This window comes from Syzygium oleosum, unplaced genomic scaffold (genome assembly GCF_021117445.2).
Source record: "Syzygium oleosum isolate NSW1041296 unplaced genomic scaffold, Sole_v2.1 Sole_v2.18, whole genome shotgun sequence".
In the NCBI taxonomy this organism is placed as follows: domain Eukaryota; kingdom Viridiplantae; phylum Streptophyta; class Magnoliopsida; order Myrtales; family Myrtaceae; genus Syzygium; species Syzygium oleosum.
Window position 1 is genome coordinate 4,252,263 of NW_026607502.1, and position 24,093 is coordinate 4,276,355.

The 24,093-nt window shown below is 40.5% G+C and overlaps 1 protein-coding gene across 1 annotated transcript; it reads right to left on the minus strand.

Moving 5' to 3' along the window:
• Positions 1-11,243: 11,243 nt before the first annotated feature.
• Positions 11,244-14,016, minus strand: LOC115688934 (cation/H(+) antiporter 4-like). Its single transcript, XM_030614896.2, has 2 exons — positions 13,626-14,016; positions 11,244-13,476 (listed from the first exon to the last, which is right to left on the minus strand). Exons 1-2 carry the CDS (start codon positions 13,836-13,838, stop codon positions 11,365-11,367), a joined length of 2,325 nt encoding a protein of 774 aa, XP_030470756.1. The 5' UTR covers positions 13,839-14,016; the 3' UTR covers positions 11,244-11,364.
• Positions 14,017-24,093: the final 10,077 nt, after the last annotated feature.

Here is a 24,093-nt window from a genome sequence, read left to right on the forward strand (position 1 = left end):
ATTTCTTTTTTTGTCTCATCAATGCCCAGAATTTGTACCAGTGACCCAACTGTACTGTCCGTGCACAATGACTGTTCAAGATCCTACATGACATTGTCCAACATGTTGCCATATCGAGCAGCCCGGGCGGAAGGTGTTTTTGGGTGATCGGTGCAAGTTTGGGGTATTGATCAGGGGAAAAAAAATTGAGGCATTGGTGTCTATGAAAAATTTAGGATTTTCACTGGGATTTTGCACGAATAACTATCTCGTATTTAAAAGAACTTAAGTAAATTATTTATTACTTTCTCTCAATGCCATACATGAGTTGTCACAATGAAGAGAAATCATCCCATGAATTCAGCATATGTAACAAGTCGAATCTAAACCACTGAAAATTGCAGATCTCGTCAAATCTAATGATCTGAATTCACTTTAGTACGCATCCTAAGTTTAACGATCGATCACGGATCGAGCTGCCCCTGCCCAGCCCACCACCTAACTTAAAGAAATTATTTCCTTCATTGCTTACTGATGATGCTTTAGGAATTTCTTTCTTAACGTTATATCCTCTAGATATTAGGTTGTTCTTGATCTCTACTTTTAGTAAGAAATACTAAATGGAAAGACAAAATCCTATTCCTAGAAGTAGCTATTGGGAACATGGAGTAGCAAAATACATCCATATCTCTTCCGAAGCATATATTATAGACAACCTAACCAAAATTATAGGTGGCGGAAAGGGCAAGAGGTCCGCGTATGTTTTACATATCAATGATCTGATGATCCGATCTGAACGTGTGAAATTAATATCACAACCATCAAGCAACTTCAAGAGGTCACCATATGAAAAACAGAAAACAAATGATTGGTCTCTCTGCAATATTTTCTTGGCGCTGAAGTTCAGTAATCAGATTGAGAAACGTTTCCTTTCTGAAAACAATAAATTCAAACAGCACCTGCTCAAAGAATTTCACATCACAGTGCGTCAATGTTCCGTAACTGGAAGATGACAGACTTGAATACAAATAGGTGTCACTAAGTGCAACCATGCTCTAAGATTGGTCCAAACTTGCTTAGAAGTTCTGCTAAGATTAGAGATCCTTTTCTCAGCCGAAAAAAAAAGATTGAAGCAAGGACACACACTTCTAGTAAAACAAAGTTTTTCCGCACATAGAATTATTCGAAAGATACCCTTTCCATGACGAGAACAGAATAGGATATGTAAAAATTGCAAAATCATAACTCATCACTTAATAAATAACGTAAAGCATATCCTCTGCCAAAAGATGACCCAACATTTAACAAAATCTCTTGCAACTAGTAGATAGCTTCTATTTAAAGATACAAATGACATAATTAGTTCTTCCCCTAGTTGGCAGCTGCTAATTTTCGAATAACTGCGAATGACATGCAAGGCATCTGGCAAATCTAAACTATTAGTGGTTAAGCCTGTAAGAATTTTCTAATGTAGGCTTCATTAATTGAAATTAACTAAATTAATTTGGTCTAATAAATGTGGGATATGTGGGTTCTTAATAAGTCTATGGGGCTGGCTAGTGTGAGTCGAGTACGGCCCAACCTGCAATGAGAGGGCCCATGGTCGAAAACTCTATAAATAGCGCTCAAGTCCTTCCCTTAACCTGATGATGCACAATTTGACTCACATATGGATCTAGAGAGGAATTTCTTCTCGTGAATGGCAATCTCATTAGGCCAGTGTCCGACGAAGGGTATAGGGGAGATGCACTTGACTTTGTGTTCAGAAACCGTTGCAAATTCCGCATCAAGTTCGATGGATTTCAAATCAGGTACGGGAATCGATAATTTATCCATTTACGTGTTTCGGTTTCTGATTATGGTGATCATGGACGTGTCATTTTCGTGGCCAACATGTGGTATCAGAGCTTGCCATAGATTAGAACTGAAACATGTGGATTAAGATTGTTTTCGTCTTGATCGAGAGGTTTTTGCCACTTTTCGAAATTTTTGGTCGGATAAAAGTTGAATTTTATTGCATATTAAGAATCTACTCTTCAAGACAAGTAGATTGACGGGTGGCACGTCGTCGGGAGAGGCCACATGCGCCCTCACGTGCCGACACGCGCCGTGAGCGCGGCGGCGCGTGAAGGACACGCGCAGCTGTGACGAATCGGCGTGTCTCCCGCCGATAACCGCTGACATGACGTCAACGGGGGGCGCGGTTCCGGTTGACCCGGATCCTGACCTGACCCGAATGTTGACCCGACCCAAACGTTGACCCGACCGGTCAATCGGTCGGACCGGCGGTTCGGACCAGTTTGATCGGCTGAACACGCACGCTCGCACCGCGCTTTCCGGCGGCTTATGACGGCGCGTCCGATGTCCGTTTGGGACGTTCTTGGTACCGACATGCTCGTATCGAGATTCTATACATTGCGGTGTATTTATTTTACATGTTTGAAGCTTTTTATATATATGAAAATACGTATAGAACCTTATATACGCGTATTTTTAGGGTATTTTTGCGTATTTCTCTATAGTTTCGAAAATGCATATGGTAGCTCACATGTATATCATCACATAAGGACTGTGTAGAGTGAAATTCATTGTCTATCAATGAATGGAACAATATAATTAGCGTGACATGTAATTTCAGAGATATACGGCCCTGTCTTTATGTCTAGCATTACATGTATACAGTGAATGTGATACATAAAACTCATATCCCTGGTATGAGAGATTTTCAAGGTTTCAGTTGGGTAGTGACCGCCAAAGTGGCACACTTGACTGGGTTTGAGAAATATCGGTCTCATATTGTGGTGGGATGTCTCATGTTCTAATGCGTGGTCATACTCCCAAAGGAGGTAATTTTGTATTGGTTCATGGAGGGATACATGTATGGCATGTGCTTGAGGAATGACTGATCTTAGTAGTTCATACACCCAAAGGTGGTGATTTTACAAAAGATTAGAATATATTCTCATGGCCGCCGTCATGTGGAGAGTGTACAACTGCATGTTATATTTTCTGCCCAAAGGTGATTATGTGATGATGTATGTAACTCTCTATATAAGTACTCACATGATACTGATTGTATTGTTTATTTGTTTTCCAGTCACTTTTTCTGTAAACGGCAATTCCATTTCCATTGAGATCCTTACTGGGTTGAACTTTAAGAAATGGAAAAAGGATTTTCTATTTGGAATGGAGTTGGCGGATGTTCACATTGCTCTTATAAAGGATAAGCCGGCAGATATCACGGCCACCAATACTAAAGCTGAGAAAACGCACTATGCTGCCTGGGAAAATAGCAATCAGATTTGCTTATTGACAATGAAGAAATTCATTCAAGAACACTTGAAAAGTTGTTTGCCAGCTAACTGTACTGCTAAGGAAATGATGGCAGCCTTAGAGGCTAGAAATCGCATTTCATCTAATGCTGAGGTTGGTACACTTCTTCAAAGGCTCCTCAATATGAAATATGATGGTACTGCTGGGGTTAGAGATTATGTCCTTAGGATGGTAGACCAAAAGACAAAGTTTCAAGCTTTTAATGTTTCCATTCCTGATGCTTGCATTGTGCATCAAGCCCTGAACGCCCTGAACACCCGATTTTGGGATTATAAAGACAAATTATAATTCCCAAGATGAGACTTGGTCAGTTAATGACTTGATAGTTAGGGTGGTGGTAGAGGAAGAGAAACTTAAGGAGGAAAGAGGGCATCTAGCCTTATATGTTTCTGGTTCCCACAAGAGGAAGAATAAGAAGTTCAGAAATCGTACTCATAAAGGTACTCATGAAACTACCGGTCAATTTGACGATATGGGTCCAAAGAAAACATCCTTCAAGAAGGATGGTGACCGTTGCTTTTTTTGTAAGAAGAAATGTCACATAAAGAACGACTGTGGAAAATTCAAAACTTGGATCTTCAAATGTGAGCCTGCAGGTAATGATTCTTTGGCACTTGTTTGTGAATCCAACCTATCAAAAGCACCATCCAGTTCTTTGTGGCTTGATAGCGGTGCAACTAATCATGTTGCATTTACCATACAGGGATTCATAAACCGGAGGACGCCAAATCAAGATGAATCAAGACTCATTATGGGAAACAACGAGAAAGTCGACGTGGCGTTTGTGGGAGATGTTATTTTAATTCTAGACTCTGGTTTTAGATTGATGTTAAAAGACACTTTCTATGTACCTTCTTTTAGACGGAACTTAGTTTCCGTATCGTGTTTGGACATGTATGGCTACTCTTTTGAAATCAAGAACAATGTTATTTCCTTGTTTCATGATTCAAATAAGATTGGGTATTGTAATATATCCAATGGATTGTACAGATTGTGTTTATCTCCCAATGACATATATGTCGCTTATACGGCTGAAAGGGTTGTGTCCAAAAGACCTTTACCTAAGGAGCAGTCCTATGCATTGTGGCATAAACGGCTTGATCACATCTTTAAGGATAGAGTAGAAAGACCGATAAAAACTAACATCCTGCATGCTCTTAAAAATGACCTGGAGACATGTGTAGACTGTTGTAAAGGTAAAATAATCAAGATAAGGAAGAAAACTACAGTCCGAAGTTCTGATCTGGTGGAGGTCATGCATACTGATATTTGTGGACCTTATACGACAACCTTGTGTAGAAATTTTTATTTCATCACATTTATTGATGACTATTCCCGATATGATTTTCTGTACTTGATTAAGAAAAAGTCCGAGTCTCTTGACAAGTTTAAGATTTTTCAGACTGAAGTCGAGAAACAGTTGGGAAAGGTCATAAAGGTTGTTAGATCTGACCGAGGTAGAGAGTATTATGGCAAGCACGGCGATGTTGGACAGCTTAAAGGGCCATTTGCCAAATACTTGGAGGATTCTGGGATAGTGGCTCAGTTTACTATGCTTGGAAGTCCTGAGCAGAATGGTGTGGCCGTAAAGCGCAATCGCACCCTTATGGAAATGGTGAGGAGTATAATTAGTAGGACAAACTTACCTGATTTTCTGTGGGGTGAAGTTTTGAAAACAACTTTGTACATTCTAAATCGTGTACCTACTAAAGTTGTCCCATTGACTCCTTTTGAGTTATGGACTGGACGTAAGCCTATCTTAAACCATCTTAAGGTTTGGGGATGTCCTGCAGAAGTGAAGTTATATAATTCAACATTAAGTAAGTTGGACTCCAGAACCACTCGGTGTTACTTTGTATCTTACCCGGAACATTCAAAGAGATATCGGTTCTATAATCCCAATGGAGGCACAAGAATTGTGGAATCACAGATAGCGAAGTTTTTGGAGTTTGATGTGGCCGAAGAAAGTAGCTACTCACAGACTATTGAGGATAATAGTACGGTGGGTAATGTTATATCTTTTTCTCCTCCCATACAGATAATTGTGGAGACTCCCATACCACAGACTAAACCTGTTGAGGCTCAGGATCCTGTTGCTGAGATAGCTCCTGATGAAGTTCCTCAAGCCTCTCAAGTGCAGGATGAGACTATTGCTACTCCAGTTAGGAGATCCATTAGAGAGAGACGATCAGCTCTACCACCAGGCTATTTAGTCTATATAGGAGAGCAAGACTACGATATCGGTTTTGTGACTGATCCAATGACTTATGCAGAAGCTGTTTCTTGTCCTTAGTCAGAACTGTGGTTAGATGCAATGAGAGATGAAATGCAATCTATGAAGCAAAATGGTGTTTGGAAACTTGCTGAATTACTTGAAGGTTACAGATCTATTGGTTGCAAATGGGTATATAAGACTAAAATGGATTCCAAATGAAAGATTGAGAAGTTTAAAGCCCGACTGGTAGCCAAGGGTTTCACTCAGAGAGAAGGAGTAGACTATGAAGCAACTTTTTCTCCATTCTCTTCTAAAGATTCTTTTAGAGTAATCATGACATTGGTAGCTCATTTCGATATGGAGTTACACCAGATGGATGTTAAAACAGCCTTTCTCAATGGAGACCTTAACGAAGAAGTCTATATGATGCAACCTGAAGGTTTTGCGGCAGATGATTCAGGTACGCTTGTATGTAGACTGAAAAAGTCTATTTATGGTCTCAAGCAAGCTTCTAGACAATGATACTTGAAGTTTCATAGTGTTGTCACTTTATTTGGTTTTATTGAGAACAAAGTAGATTAGTGTATACTGCAAGGTCAGTGGGAGGAAATTCATTTTCCTTATACTCTATGTGGATGATATCCTGCTTGCGAGCAGTGACTTTGGTTTACTACATGAGACAAAGCGGATATTGTCAAAGAACTTTAATGTGAAGGACCTTGGTGAGGCATCTTTTGTTCTTGGCATTGAGATTCATAGGAATCGTTCTCGCCGACTATTGGGTTTATCTCAGAGGGCATATTTTGATAGTATCTTAGAAAGATTCAACATGCAGCAATGCAAGCCAAATATTGCTCTTATCATTAAGGGTGATAAGTTGAGTTTGTCACAGTGTCCTCATTCAGATTTTGAAAAAGCCCAAATGAAGAATGTACCTTATGCTAGTGCACTTGAGAGTATTATGTATGCTCAAGTATGTACTAGACCAGATATTGCTTTTGCAACAGAACTTTTAGGCAGATATCAGTCAAATCCAGGACACAATCACTGGGTTGCTGCCAAGAAGGTTTTGGGGTACTTAAAGAGGACAAGAAATTATATGCTGATTTACAAACATGTTCAGGACCTGCAGCTAGTAGGGTATTCGGATGCAAACTTTGCTGGCTATCAGGATGACAAGAAGTCGACAACAGGATACATTTTTCTGTTAGCAGGAGGTGCAATATCATGGAAAAGCGAGAAACAGAAATCCATTTCATCCTCTACCATGCAAGCGGAGTTCGTAGCATGCTTTTCGGCCGCTACTCATGCTATTTGGCTCCGAAACCTCATTAGGGAATTGACCGTATTTGATTTTGTAGATAGACCCATACAGTTGTATTGTGACAACAAAGCTGCAGTATTATTTATCAACAATAACAGAGGTCTCAAGGGGTCTAAGTACATGGAGGTCAAGTTCCTGACCATAAAGGAAACAATTCAAAATTGTGACATTGCAGTAGAACACATTTCGACAAATAATATGATTGCAGATCCACTAACTGAAGGACTTCGCCCTTGTGTATTTGATCGACATGTCATTAACATGGGTTTAGGAGTATCATGGGACTTTGTTAATTAGTGGGAGCTATTTAGTTTTGTGTTGCTCTTATGAAATTTGTATATGATTTTATTACATTTTGTAGCATTTAGATATGTATTAACTTTTTGCATTCAATGAGGTATTTGTGAATGTAATTTTATCACGTTGAGTACATATATATATATATATATATATATATATATGTATATATATATATATGTATATATATGATGAAAATCTCGAGGCATTGTGTAAACCTTGAGTACAGGCTAGGGGCATTCTTGGTATTAGCCTTATCGATATGTCTTGTTACACATAATGAATAGTTAACTATAAGGGTAAGACATATGTAGATTCATTGGAACCATGAAGGATATTCTCTGGTGACATACTAGGTTTTGTGACACTTGAGGAGAGAGAATTTGGACTGACAAAATGGACAACACATGAAGTATCACTCATTATGAGGTATTGTTCATTTACCACATTACCATATTAAATCTACATCAGTAAAGTTGAAAGCACTTGTGACCATGGAAGGCTCTGCGTGAGTACATACAGTTACCACCATGATTCGGTGTTCGAGACTTTATGAGAACGGATTAACTATTAAGAATAATTTCTAGACCAACATAAGAGTGTGCACACAGTTCTGTTTCAATTAATATCGCCCAAGTGGGAGAATGTAAGAATTTCCTAACGTGGGCTTCATTAATTGAAATTAACTAAATTAATTTGGTCTAATAAAGGTGAGATATGTGAGTTCTTAATAAGTCTAATATGGGGCTAGCTAGTGTGGGCCGAGTACGGCCTGGCCCGTAATGAGAGGGCCCGTGGTTGAAAACTCTATATATAGCGCTCAAGTCTCTCTCTTAACCTGATGATGCACAATCTGACTCACATACAGATCTAGAGAGGAATTTCTTATCGTGAGTGGCAATCTCATTAGGCCAGTGTCCGACGAAGGGTATAGGGGAGATGCACTTGAGTTCGTGTTCGGAAACCGTTGCAAATTCCACGTCAAATTCGATGGATTTCAAATCAGGTACGCGAATCGATAATTTATCCATTTACGTGTTTCGGTTTCTGATTATGGTAATCCTGGGTGTGCCATTTTCGTGTGCCATTTCTAAGCAACAATGGTAATTACTTGGGGCTTCTTTTCAGAATGCCTCGTCCTTTGAAGTACTGCTCAGAGATGATTCTGTAACTTTCTCGTGTTATAAGTTAGTAGTTTTGACTACATGCTAGTTTGTAGATTATTACTCGATAACACCTTGCCAAGTGAATTCTACTGATCTCTTCGTTAAGTCAGTATTCATCGTTTCACAGCTGACAGCTATTTATTTATAAGCTGGTCGAGTAGAAAGTACATACAAATTGGTTAATACTGGGATGAAGCCACCCTGTCGTGATCGCTTTCACGGTGGCAATAGCTTCCAAACCTCCAGCAGCACCAAGACAGTGTCCAATGATAGACTAAAAAGGTATAATTTGTTAAAACAAGTCAATCGGAGAGAGAGAGAGAGAGAGAGAGAGATTACCTTGGTTGCATTTATTTTGATCCCTGAGGTGTCCTTGAACACCTTTTTTATGGCATTAATCTCGGCCAGATCTCCAGCAAGAGTTGAAGTTGCATGTGTATTTATGTAGTTAACCTGAACAGTTAAAGAACTTGTACGATCAAGTTATCTCTGGCACCAAGTAGCTTATATGCTCAATTTCCAAAGGCAGGCATGACCTCAGATAATTACAGGCAATCATCAGATTCTGCAGATCTAGGATGATTACCTATAACAAAGATGTTTTATAAACTTTAGGAGTTCCTTGAACTATAACAGAAGGCATCCACCCTTTAAATCAGGTCACAATATGAAAGCCTTTTGTTTGGAGCCATCAGCCCTTACATCTAAATTGCCTCATGAGTGATTATAGAGCAGCATTATTCCTAGTATCGATTGTGACATCACTTGAGCAGCCATCGTGATCAGAAATAATCAACAGGCTGTGCAAGCCATATTTATCGCTGAAGATGAATTCAGTCGACATGTAAAGCTCATCTTTCTCCATACCCACATTGGCAAGGTAGACAGGAAAGTCTCATCACCACACGCACACGCACACACACTTAAGTACAAACGAAACTTAGTGTTTTCAAATATCAACTGCTTACAACGAAACTTTCAGTGTTTTCATGATTTAACAGCATGATATTACTAACGATCTCCTAATTCCTTCAAATTTTATCTCTCATTTTCAGTTTTTATGAATCATTGTGCTTTTCCAGTACACCTGTTTGGACGATAGGATAAAGTCCTCCTGAAGCATATTTTATCTGTAGCGCTTGAAAGCTTGTCATATATTTTGGCTTAAAAATACAAAAAAGTGGTGCCTAAATTACATAACCAAAGAAAATTTCCTGCTTCTATTAATGGCTTCTCGGACACAATAGCAATACCCTCAACTTTTTGGAAGGGCCAGCTGTTATGTTGTCAATTTAGATTTGGCATGGCCCGATATTGGCAGATCCATCAACCAAAAAGGGCTGCAAAGACCTACATCTTTTTAGAGGTGAGGAAAGACAGCCATATCAAATTCTAGAATTGACATTAGCAAGACCCTCTCAGCCATGTCGAGCACACAGTGTCACTTTTTGGAGGGCACACAGCAAGACATGTTCTTTAGATTGCTTGCAAAGAAGCAAGGAAAGACAGTACTCCAAATGGTTGTTATAAAGACCTACTACATCTTCGCCCATCAATTTGTTTTTGGAACTAGGATTGACATTAGCTATCGCAACTCTTATTTGCAGATGACACGATCTTCATTCTGGATGGAATAGTAATGGAATGTCAAAATCTGGCAAATCTATTGAACCAGCGGTCAAGCTATTAACCTAAATAAGTCGAGAGTATACTTCAGCAATGGCTACCTGCAGTACCTAAAGAGGAATATGGCGCAAGAATTGGGAGTCCCGATCATTGAGAAGACTAGGAAATACTTAGGAATACCCTTAGACTGGGGCCAATCCAAGAAATGGATGTTTACTTGGGTCCTAGCAAGGGTTAATATGGAATTAGAGGGTTGGAAGAGAAGTTGATGACTAAAGCGGAGAGGAGATTTTAGTTTAGTCAAAACTGTTGTACAAGCTTTGCCATAGTACGTAATCTTGATATTCAAGATCCCTATCTTGATGGTTCAAATGCACGAAATCCTTTCCTTCTCAATTCTCTGCAATGAGCATGTCCACATAGACAAAAGCTCCATTTTTTTTTCGGAAAATGAAAGATTTGGAAAATATTTTCCTATTTGACCAAAAACATATTTTCCTAAAAAAGTTGCTTGTATTGCTTGAAATAATAAGTCAATAAAAAAATGTTTTCGCTGTCCACAGTATTTTACGACCAAACATTTTTGTGAACAATGAAAATATTTTTCATTCGTTTATTTTTATAATTGATACAAGTGATCATTTTGAGAAAAATGTTCATTTTCCGCGAAACAAACGCATCCAAAAAGATATTAAAACCATAAATACATTTATTTATAGAATTTTAATGAAAAATATCAAAATTGATCTTTCTTTCTTGAATCCAATACAAGATGGGTGTTTCATTGTAGCCAACTTACAAAATTGTCTCATAACCATATAATATGCAAATCTTTGAACAATTAATAACGCGATATATAAAGTACCGACGTGGATAGTGAAGGGGATGCGTCTATTGGGTAATCGTAGACATTGATGAATAGATAACCAAATGCGCACGATAGTCCTTAATACATGGATTAACCCATATGATTTTCCTAAAACGTGATTAACTTCAGCAAGATATACCACCGATCAACCTAAGATTACCAAAGTGCTATCTTATGTAGCCTGCCATGTTAAATCACGAGGATTTAGTAATCTCAGCTAATTGCTGGTAAGGTCGCAATTGTCGATCCGATCTTGTGTGACAACAAATTCGGACTGCCCTTATTTTGTAACGTGCTAAAGTTTGGAATTTTCTGATACTCAATAGAGATAGATATTTCCGACAAACATAAAAAGTATCAACTTGGTCATTTAATTCGAACCGTGAATCCCTCATTTGAACAAAGGAAAAAAAACGGTAGATTTGCTCTTACATGTGTTGAGAATAAAGAGTTCAACATGCTAAAAACCACTGATTTGTTAGTACACGTAGAGAACCAAAGAGTGGAAAAAAGGATGGCAGAGGTACGATGCTAATAAGCCACGACTATGCTATGGCTAAAGCCTTTGCTGTTGCTGCACTACCAGAGCCGAACAACTGGTGTCGAGATCGGTGGAGGCCAGTAGGTCCCCTAAAATCCCGAGCTCTGGGAGCTCAGTCCATGTCGAGAGCCCTGCGGTCTGGATGCATTCGAGCCCGTGTCGACGTCCAACGAGGATCAGATCGAACTGGTGTGCCAGGGACCTGACCAGCCTGGCCGTCTTCGGGCCGTCCTTCACAATCTCCTTCTGGTACTCGACGTTCTTCCCCAAAAATCCTTCCTTGAAGACCTTCAGCGTCTCCCCGTCGATCATCTTGTCCCAGCTGATGATGCACCCGTCCTCCTCGTCGACACCTAGGTGCAGTACCGTCAGGTAGAGCTGGGGGTCCCTGGCCATCCGCCTGGCAAGGGCCAGGGCCTCTCGGTCGTCATTCCCGCCTAGGAAGAACACGGCCACGCGGAACGGCTCATCCGAGGCAGCGGCGGCATTTGGAGATCCCCCGCGATCGATGAGTATGCCAACGGAGCAAGGCGCCCACTGGAGTACGCTGCAGTTGAGGCTGCGAATGTGGTTGTCCTCAGACACGACGGAGCCATCGATGGACGACCACCTCTTGTGGAAGGGGAGGAGGATGAGGGCGGTCAGGTTGTCCAGGGCGGTGTGGCATATGTCCTCATACATGAGCTTCGGAGGCGACACAGCGGTGAAGATGCTGGCCTGGATGGCCCCGGGGTTGCTACGTGCGTAGTGGGAAAAGGCAGAGATGAGATGGTCCGAGTAGGACGTGCCGTTGGCCACCTTATTTTGGAGCTCGTGGGAGATGAAGATGGGCATGGCCCGTCCCACCATCTTGATCAGGTGGAGCACGTAGACCCGTACGGGGCCCTCCAGGGTTGGGTAAAAGGCGTCGACTAGGTCTATCACAGGGTTGATCTGATCGGCCCGGTGGATGCAGGCCAGGACTGGGACCTCCGAATCGGGCTTCAGATGGACGACATTGCGCTTCTGGTAGCCCGCATACTTCCTAGATTTGTTGAATAGAAGCTTCACCAGGATAGGCATGAGGCTCGCCAAAGCGAGCACGGCCATCAGGGCGAGCCCCATCCGGCTCTCACTGAAGAACTCCATCTCGTGGAGGTACCGATATATACCTAGCTCGACGACCCCCTTGCAGCACAGGATCAGGGCGAGGGCCAGCGAGTCTTTGACGGGCATCTGACAGAGCAGCGGGGGCACGAAACATGATGCGAACTTGGACACGAACACAATGGAGACAAGGGTTAGCTCGACCTTCAGCCCTTCGACAGAGGCCATCAGTACCGTCAGGTCCACCTTCGTGGCTGTGACCGTCACGTAGATCGGCAGGAGGAAGCCAACGAAGAAGCAGTCCAGCTTGTTCACTATCGTGGAACCCAGCGGGGGACCATCGGGCACAACCAGCCCGAGAATAATAGACCCGAACAGAATCGATTGGCCTAAGTACTTGGACAAGAGCGAGGACAGCAGGAGCGTGGCCAGGATTGCACGGAGGTAGCTCTCCTTCACCGGCCTGCCCTCGGGGGTCTGCCTGATCATCCAGAGCATTGCGGGCCGCGCGATGAGTGTGACCACCAAGAGATAGCCCGCGGTCATGGCGAAGTTCTTGTAAGCGTCCGCCTTTTTCAACCTCATGAGCGATGTAAGGAACAGGAGCAATATGGCGAGGACGTTGCTCACAAGGGACGAGGACAATGCGAGGCGGCCCAGCTCGGAGTTCTGGATCTTGAGGTCGTTGAGGAGGCATGAGATCACAGGGAAGACAGTAACGGACTGCACCGATGTCAGGGCCACGATCTCTGGAACATCGGGCTTGCGGAGGTCGGCGAGAGCTAAAAGGGCAGCGCCGCCTACCATTAGCGGGACCAGGGTGGCCGCCACCCCAATTGTCCATGACTTCTTCCCGACCTTCCGTAGCATCCCCATGTCCGTCTTCACCCCGCTCAGGAACAAAAACAGCGTGTACCCTAACAGCTCCACTGCATCCAGGATCTCCTGCGCCTGCGAATCGTCAACCCCAAAGTTCGGAAACAGGAACTTCTTCATATTCTTGTTCTTCCCGATCATCGTAGTCCCAAGCATGATCCCTGCCTATATTAGTTCCGCCCCGAAACCGAACAAAGTTCCGCGCTCATTATTAGCATCTAAACAGTGAATTCCGTTCTTTCCTCAGGCAAAAAAGAAGTAAAGAGAAGAAAAAAAAAACGGCGTGGTAGAGAGGAGGACGAGGGAAACCGTACGAGGAGCTGCGTGGCGAAGGGAGGCAGGCCAACGTGCTTCAGGACGAAATGGCAGGCTTGCGAGACGGCGAAGATAAACACCATCTGCAGCTGCAGCTGCGGCATCGCGAACTGGAGCACGCCGTGTTCCCAGTAACCCTTCACTTGTAATCCCTGCGAATTGATCTTCGGGGGGAGCGTCATGCAATGCTCTTCCATCACCGTCGAGTTCATGCCCGTCTCTCTCTCTCTTTCCTCGAGCTTCCGCGCGCCGCCTTCTTTGGTCGCGGACTAGGTGAAATCGGGTGGATCTTTGTTCCTTCTTTCGACTCTCGATCCCTCTTCGACAGGCTTTGCGTGGATGAAGGATTCGGGTGGATTCGCGAGCGCGTCCGTCCCTCATTGATCTAGGATTAGCTATCGTTTCGTTAGAACAAGGAACCATGGAATCCGGGCCCATATTCATTTTGTTCCATCCACGCAGTTAGATATAGTTACTGTTCTTTTGTCTGTTGGGATCGTCAAAGGGGGCGTAGAAGCCTTCGCAGGGATGCCAGCAAAAAGATATAGGATGACAGGAAAAGATCGAACCGATTAACAAATTCGAGTCGAGTTCGTACCAGAACCAGAGAGAGGTTCTGCTAATTTTGGGTACGGAGAACAAATATCTCTCGACAACATCCTCAGACCCAATCACAACGAGGGTTGTGACTTGTGAGTCTCATTCCCATTCTCTCTCTCTCTCTCTCTCTCTCTCTCTCTCTCTCTCTCTCTCTATGCCATCGAAATTACGGCAATGCCCCCGATTGATCCCCGAAATCCCCACCATGCCCCCCCGAATCGATCCGTGCTCTGTAAGCGAAAAAAAAAAACAAAAGAGCCGATGATATTCCCCTGTTCCTACCACCCCCGTTATAACCACCCCCCACGCCCTCCACCCTCTCTCCATCACCGGACCAGTAGAGAGAGAGAGAGAGAGAGAGAAAGAGAGAGGAAGGGAGAGAAACGAGAAACCCATTTCGCTGCTAGCGTCGGCGTTTCGAGATTCGGGAGGGATTTCGAGGCGAAATGAGGGAGGAGGAAATGGCGACGGCGGCGGCTGCGGGGGCGGGGACGGGGGTGGGGGAGGAGAAGGAGAAGAGGAGGAGGAGGAGGAGGAGGTGGAGGTGGGGGCTGTGGTCGATGGGGAGGGCGGCGAGGAGGGACCGGGCGGCGTCGTGGTGGGCAAGGGTGAAGTTCCTGGGGAGCGCTTTCCGGTGGAAGCGGGTCAACATCCAGCTCTCCTTCTTCGACGACGTGGTCTTCAAGCTGGTGTCCGTCCTCGAGGCCATCGTCCTCGTCTCCACCCTCTGCTTCTTCTACCTCTTCTTTGGCTGCCACTTTTGAACCATTTCCATCGACGCCGCTTTCGACTCGCTCCCCTTCCCCGTTTCTTGCCTCTGTTTTTTTTGGGGGGGAAGGAGGAGGGTGTTCTTGCTGTATGTATGCTGGCATGTATTGCTCCTTTATCTCCATTAGAGCTTCCTATTTGCAGAGAGAAACAGAGAGAGAGAAAGATGGTCGGCTTTGGAGGATTCGAATCTGGTTCTGTATCGATGAATGCGAGCCGTGATGGCGATGGTGGTGATGGGTTGGGGTTTGTGATCGCTTGGGAAAATGTAAATAGGAAAAGCTTCGAGAGCTTCAAGTCGTTGACTCTCTCTCTCTCTCTCTCTGTTTCTGAGCGGTTTACCTGCTGCTGATCAATGACTGCTGACTTTCCCAATGATCATCTGCAGATTCTCGTGGCGCGATGAGTTCGAGTTTTGTTAATTTACATGCGATTTCGAGTCGCGGGTCATGTTCAACTTTCAATAATATTTCGATAACTCCGACTTAATCCGTGGATTTCGTGAGCTACTCGCGCTAATTTACTGCATTTCTCAATAATCCGTAAATTAATCACTGGATTAAGGAGAGTTAATCACACTCTCTTGTCTTGTGCCCGACCGCGTCATCTTCTTTAATGTAACAGAGGATGTATGTATGTATGTTGTTGAGCTTTCCTGTCAAGTTCTTCGACCAAATTTGTCTGACGAAGTCGAAGTTCAAGTTTGACTTTGTGGCGTGCCGTGATTCCAAAACCGCCAGTCTACAAAGCGCTGGGGAAGGAGGCGAATGGTACTTAGGCGTCGCATCCGAGGGAGGATGCATCTCCATGGCCACGGTTTTGAAATTTGTCTAATTACTTTTTTTTTTCCTTTTTATATGTTGCTAATCTTGTATCTGACATGTATATAGCGTGTAGGCTCGTCGAATGAGTAGGTTGGTTTGAAAATAATCCAATACAAATTGACACATTTAATCCGTTTTGATAAATTTCCATACAATACAAATCTAATGACTGATACTCGACTCAACTCATACTCAACTTATACATGATCTAACCCAATTCATATTACGAAAACACTTCAATGTTTAATCCAATCTAGGAAGCTCGTACTCAAACTGAGGTGAAAGCGCGGAATGAGCAAACTAGAGATTAAGTGATGGCGAGAGAGAGTGAAGAGAGTCACAAAAGTGGGTTGGGTGTAAGTAAATTGCGAATCTATTTAACACCCATATGATCTATTTACCAAATATAACTAACACATATAATAACCTAGTCCATCAAATATAGGTTAAGAAATGGGTTTATGACTCATTTTGACAGTCTGATAATGCATACAAAGAATTTCATATACATAATTAAGACATTATTAAGAATGAAATGGTAATTTGAGTTACTCTCATCCCACCCATTTCCAAATTTCAAGCGGGGCGTCGTCGTTCATTTTGACCAGGCATTACATTTTAAAAGAGAGAACCAGGCATGTAGCCTTCTATTTCGTTTGTTGTATATGTAGCACATCGCCATGAGAATAACATCTCACTATCAACCATTTAATTTAAAAGGAAAATGTAAAAAAAAATGTCTCTCGAACACTTGTTAAAATATGTAATTCTTTTCACTTAAAAAGTGTCTTGAAAAGTGTTATTTTCGCTTTTAATTAACTTAACTAGTGCTTTGAAACGCTTATTAACAGGACCCAATTTTAAAATTTCAAAAACAACAGGACCAAATTAAAATTTCGGGAAATCCAGTTTATCATTATCTTGTTCGCTAGTTATCGTCACTAGGGATAATTGATTCCTAGATGGGTCGGCTTCCGGCCTAGAACTAAGAATCAACATTTGACTCCGGGATCCAAATTTTGCAATTAGGAACCGAACTGATTGTTTCTTGGATTGCCGATCTCGATCCACTTGGGAACCGGCTCACTTTTTGTTTTGTATAAAAAACTGGATTCATATGATAAAATATAAAAGTAATAAAACTTTGACACACAAAAATTAAGTGTTATGTTGTTGTTTCTTGATACGAAGATTATGGTTCGATTTTCGATGGAAAATATCGTAAAAAATTTAAATTTTTGCGTTCAACAACGAAATTTATTTTTTTTGTAGTTAATGATTATCGACGAAGTGGGATCCGTTTCTCAAGAATCTTGAAAATACTCTCAAAATCATATGGTGTAGGCTGATTGCAATTTGTAGTCAACGGACCAAAAAACAATGTGATAATTTATAGGGGACCTTGGCTCCGTAGGCCTACAATAAATAAATAAATAAAGAGGGACAGCAGGAGCTGAACAAAGCAAACAAAGGAAGGGAAAAGGCCAGACAATAATGACAACCAACGAAAGACATCCCTCATTCCTATGAAAAATAAAATAAAAAAACAAAAAAAGATATGCTTCATCATCATTTGTCATAGAATCTAGAGATTCTGCCTTTGCGTGTTTCAGGAGTAAAAATTAGGGAATTTTCATGGTGGCAAAATTTTCACTTTTCAAGTTTAGATCTTATTCATAACGACACCTCCAAACATGTATAGTACAATTAAAAACGTTCGTAAAAATTATAAGAACTGCGGATTCAGAGAAGCCATTTGAAATAAATCGATCAAAGTCATATTGCACTATAGCCAAAAAATTAAGTCAACTTATCTTAAATCCTACTAATTTTGCTGGTGATTATCATTATTCGATTAGCAGTTCGACTTCCCCCATGTAATATGTTGAACCATTCTGTTCTTGTACGATTATTGAAGTAGTTTTGTGCAATTTCAATTCGAAATTCTAACCAAGAAAAATTCCAAGTCAGGAAACCGACCGTAAACACGTGACTTCTGTAGATACAATATTCTAAATAAGCTTCACACTTTGGCCCTTTACTGGGCTTATTCAACCTTATACTTTGTTTTGGTACAATGCTAGGCATACTATTTATTGATGAAATCTGAATGATAATCATCGCATTTTGATTTGAAGCCTAATGAAAATGTGGACTAAAAGCCGGCTATTGATTAATATGTGATACGTTGTGTAAATTTCTGTAGTTAACATTATTGGTGGTCTCATTAGTAGTAATTGTATGAAATTTGCATTTAGTTAGTAAATATTGTACGAGTTGAGACGGACCCTCAAACTTGATATCTCCCCGTCTAAGGAGAAATCCCTATTAATGTTAATCTGGATTTTGTGTCATGTCAGATGGGAAGACTTTCTATATAACCTATTTGTAATTAAAATGAAAAGGCATTGCCTAATAAATTTTGAGTTAAAGTTGTGATTGGAAGTTTTAAAACTCAAGGAGATGGCTTGACTTTTTTGAAGAGTTGTCCTCTACAGCGGTGTTAAGTCGGTCGGGCCAACTTGGGCACCACACAACTTGTTTGTCAGTGGGTCGGGGCAAGGGCGGCCCAAATTGACTAGTCGGGTAGGGCCAACCCTGACCTATGGTTAGTAGCCGTTGGTCAAAAAAAAAAAAAGGTACGCCTTGGCACAACTCAACTCGAAGCATAGGTGGTCATGCCCAAGGACAACCCGCTCACAAATAGGTTGAGCTAGCATGGATCGCTATAGTGCCAGACACGATGAACCACATGTCAGGCCATACCGAACCAACTCATTTAGAATTGGGTTAACCCCATAAAAAGCCTGAACTTTGTCCCATGAGACACTAATACCTCAATTTTTTGTTCTTCACCAATATCCCAAACTCGTAGTGTAAAGACCTGGTCATATGAGGGCAAGGGATGGTCACTGGGGTCAAAAGGGCTTAGACAAGGAGCGACTCCTGGCAGGCTTCTAGGATGGCGAAAGGGGTAGGAATAAACCGAACTATGCACCAAACAGGGAAAGAGCAATTCTGATATATATATATATATATATATATATGTGTGTGTGTGTGTGTGTGTGTGTGTGTGTGTGTGTGTGTGTGTGTGTGTGGGAAAACTGAAATTAACTCACGGAGACTCATTTTGACATAACGACAGTGCTTAGCTTTGAAACTCCAAAGTTAAACGTGCTCAGACGAGAGCACCACCAAAATGGGTGACCTCTCGAGAAGGTGCCCACCTGTATGCCATCGGATTGAAATTCATGCCATATGCTTGATGGAATTCCTAAATGATGTCAATATGTGTTTATGTTTTAATTTGATTAGGTTTCTCTTCGTTGCTTGATTCGTTCGTTTGTTTTAGTCACTTAAAGCTGTACTCAGGCTCTAAATGTCCTCTTGTATATGCGTGGATGTTTCTTGCTTGTTTGTTCTTTGTTGAGTCTGAGATGATTTGCTTTAGTGAAGAAATGCGTCTATTTCTTTGGAGCAAAGTATAAACGTGAGAGGAAGAATTCATATAGTTTCTGGAATTGATTGTGAAAAATGGTGGTGACTGAATGCGTTTACTTCTTTGGTGAAGTTTTGAGCCATTGATATCAAACACTTGTAAATCGTGCACGTTCTGTTTTTGTTGCATTGATAGCTTAAGGAAATTCATAAAAAAGCGATAGTGGTCTAATGCTTACTCAAGAGCATTATATGGAGAGGTTACTTAAAAACTAACATTTTATATAGTGGATTTCCCACTGTATTAGAAGTATACAGTGATGTTAACTGGATCTAAGATTCAGATGAGATAAAATCCACTAATGGACATGTGTTCACATTTGTGGACGTGTTGTAACTTGGAAATAAGACAGAGAAAATTGTGGGGGAAAACGATAATCCTGCTTAACCAAAAGTCGACTTGATTGAAGTAGATGATTTTGATGACGTAATTACTGCGGCCATTTCTCAAGCCAATATTGTGGCCAATGCGAAAGAATGTGTGGTGGACTCATGTGCTACTAGGCATATATGTAAAAACATAATGTTTTATCCTCCTACATTCTAGTAGAGGAAGGAGAAGAAAATATTTATCTCAATGATTCAAGAACTACCCAAGTTCTTGGGAATGAGAATTAAACCAACACCTTATGTGTCTATGCATTATGATTGTCAAGTGGCAATAGCCACTGCAAAGCGACAATAGTCATTGAAAAAAAATTAAACTTTTAATGGTAAAAAGAGACACATGTAGTTGAGACGTGATGTGATAAAGCAATTAATTAAAAATGGAATCATGCCTATTGAGTGGATTCGACAGATCCTCTGACTATGCATCGAGGGGAATGGGACTTAAGCCAATTGAAGAAAATCAACAATGATAGTAACCAAACATAAGTGATTGGTGATCCCATAAATTAGATTCATATGGGTAAAACCAAGTCACCTGTTGATCTAGTGATGCATTATTAAAAATTTATGTCTCTTCTAAGGTGAGAATAGTACAAGACTACAATGAAAAGAGGCTAGGCTAAACTCTTAATGAATTTCATAGTCATTGTTGGTGATGTATTAAACTCAAGAAATACACCTGATGAATAACAATAGTAATGGCTAGGAAAATGTAAATAGGAAAGCTTCAAATCTTTGACTCTCTCTTTATCTCTGCGCAGTTACCTGCCAATCAAGGACCACTGAGTTTCTAATGATCGCTTAGTAGACTTTTACTGCACGGTGAATTCGATTTTGTTAATTTATGAGATTTTAAGTCGTGGGTCATATTCAATTTTCAATAACATTTCGTTAACTCGCTTAATCCGTCGATTTCATAAGCTATTCTCATTTCCCAATAAATTAATAAAGCATGAACACGTTTTTTTTGTGAAGCGTAGGATCAACCCTTTTGGAGAGTCCTCATGGCTTAACAAGCGGCTGGAGGTTTTTAGCAACATAATCCGTAATTAATCACTGGATTAAGGAAAGTAAATCACACTCTTGTCTGTGCCCGACCACGTCATCTTTTGTAACAGAGCACGTACTGGGCTTCTGGAGTTTGACCGAAATTCGAGTACGATCACGTCATCTTTTAGCAACATGATCCGTAATTTTTTAAAATAAATAAATTTGCTGATTTTTTTACACAAAACAAAATTCGGGATAGATTTGAGACTGGAGTTAAAGCTCGGGGTTTTTTCTGAGATAAAAAAAGTTCGGGGCAGATTTGAGACTGAACCTAAAGTTTGGGGTATTTTCAGAGACAAAAAAAAGTTTATGGTAGATTTGGGACTTGACCTAAAGTTTGGGGTTTGTTTTTTGGAATTCATCTCCCGTGGTTTTGAAATTTGTCTAATTTATTTTCCTTTTAATATACATTTTCAATTTCGTATTTTATCTTTTTATGTGACATAGGTATAGGTACAACGCGTGCGGAAGATTTAGTATGTATAATTTGAATTTCGTTAAGTAAAAAATGGTAACTTGAGTTAGGCTCGTCCCACGCATTTTGAAATTCGAATGGTGGTGTCGTTGTTCATCTGGCCCAGTAATTTATTTAAAAGAGAGAACCGGACGTGTAGTCTTCTGTTACATTAGTTGTATATGTATAACATCGCCCTCGAGAATACCCATCACTATCTACCATTTAATTTTAAAACGAGAATGTCAAGAAATGCCCCTTAAGCACTTGTGAAAGTCCGTATTAAGTGTGTTTCGGAAACTCAAAATGTACCTTTTAAAAGAAGGGACTTTCATAGAGTATGTCATTCTTTCATTTTGAAGTGTCTTAAAAGGTGTGATCTTTTTACTTTTAGGAGATTTCTCTAATGCACCGGGGGCGTTTGTTAACGAAACCCAATTTAAATTCCAAAGAAAGTTACACCAAATTTGTATTATAAAATTTCCGAAAATCCACAATTTGACATCCTTATCTCGCCGGTTATCATCGTCGCGTGATATATCCGTTACTAAAACGCTTGAAATTACCGTGCTTGATTTCATACGTGCATTAGGTCTTCGTGATCACCACATGGCCAAGTCGTGTATGCTTTAGGTTAATACATCAAGATGTCCATTAATTATAAATTCATTAGTTACATATGACAACAGAGGCATGACAAGGCTTTTTTATTTGTCAAATATATCGGCATTGATTGATCGAATGACGGAAAATTGAATCATTATTAGTCTCAACTTTTTATTTTTTAACGCAACTCTTGTATAAAGTGTCGTAATATCCAAAAAAGAACTCAGAGACCTTACGATCAACCGACGATATTTATCTGTTTTTATCCTATGGTTTTGAGGAATCAAGGTTCATTTTCCAAAAATTCTTGAAACACCCTCAAAATCATGGGTGAATTCCCTAAAACACCCCAAACTTTAGGTCAAGTCCCAAATTTTCCCTGAACTTTTTTTTGTCTTAGAAAAAACCCCAAACTTTAAGTTCAGTCCTAAATCTGCCCTGAATTTTGTTTTGTCCAAGAAAAATTAGCAAATTTCAATTTATTTTCAAAAATATATCCCCGTAATCCTGTTCTAACTTGACGTGGTACTTCCACGTCGATAACAAATCCACATCAGCAAAGTAATGGGGTAATATGTATAGATCGACGTCGTATTTCCACTTCGATAATAAATCCAACCCAATAAAAATTATTGAAATTATCCAAAATAAAATCATTTTAAGATATGAAAGTTAGAGACGATAACAAATCCATCCCAAAAAACTTTTTTCAATTTAAAAAAAAAACCTAATTTTTAGGTTCAGTCTAAATTTGCTTCGAACTTTTCTTTGTCTAAAAAAAAGCCCCCATTACTTTTTGGATGTGGATTGGTTATCAACGTGGAATTGCTGCGTCAAGTTGGGACTGATCAAGGGAGTATATATTTGAAAATAAATTGAATTTTGGTGATTTTTTTTTTACACAAGATAAAATTCATGGTATGTTTGGGACTGGACTTAAAGTTTGGGATTTTTTCAGAGACAAAAAGAAGTTCTGGGTAGATTTGGAATTGGACCTAAAGTTTGGGATTTTTTCTGAGATGAAAAAAATTGGGGCAGATTTGGAACTTGACCTAAAGTTTGGGATTTTTTAGGGAGTTATGCCCAAAATCATGTGTAAGGCTGATTGCAATTTGTGTAGTCAACGGACCAAAACAAGCTGAACAAAGCAAACAAAGGAAGGGAAAGAGCCAGACAATAAAGACAACCAACGAAAGACGTGCCTCGTTCCTATGAAATAACAAAAGACATGCGTCATCATCATTAGTCCGAAAATCTAAAGATTCTTCCTTTGCGTGTTTAATTAGTAAAAGTCGGAGAATTTAATTTTGGTATCGAATTTTGCATATATTAATTATAACACTTGGTAATATCGTAAGATATGTTTAAGATATTGTTAAAAGGGTCCGGGAAGAACAGTCGGATTCACAACGACTTTAACAAAAAAAATTTCAAAGTCATATATATTGCAGTTTGGTCAAAGAAAAATAAGTCAACTTATCTTAAAATTATCCTAATGGTTTTGTTGGTGATTAGCATTATTCTATTAGCAGTTCAACTTCCCCATGTAATATGTTCAACCATATAGCAAAGGCCTATACTTTTGTCTAAATCGAACTTTTCGGCAATTGCCTCCAAAATTTCCCTCAATTGATGATGGGTTACACAATCAAATAACGTGACTTTTTCTTTTGGTCAAAAAAATAACGTGACTTCAATCGGAGTAAATTGTACTTTTGATGTTTGTTATTTTGCCACACTCTGCATTTTATTTATGTACTTTGTTTTTCTCGATTTCAATTCTGTACGATTATTGAAGTCTTTCTGTGCAATTTTAGTTCGAAATTCTAATCGAGAAAAATTCTAAGCTAGGATATCAACTGTGAACAAGCGACCTCTGTAAGCTGGGTATTGATTAATACGTGATACATTGACGAGTATACCAGTTTGGGATTTTACTCTCTGTTTGTTACTAGTGCACCAATTTGTGATTAATTGTGGTATTAATCCAACTTAACGAAAACTAACGGAGGGTAAATTTATCACAGGCGTACCGGTTTGGGTTTTTTGTGGTCAAAAAATTAGTTTGAGGTAAATTTGTCACATGTATACCAGTTTGAAATTTTTTGTGGTATTAACTCCTTTTTTTAAAGAGTAGTCCTATAATAGTGGTGTCAAGTGGGTTGGGCCAACTTGGGCATTGCACAACTCGTTTGTTAGTGGGCCGGGGTGGGCCAAATTGACTTGTTGGATCGGGCCGACAACGACCCGTGATTAGTAACCATTTGCCATAAATAA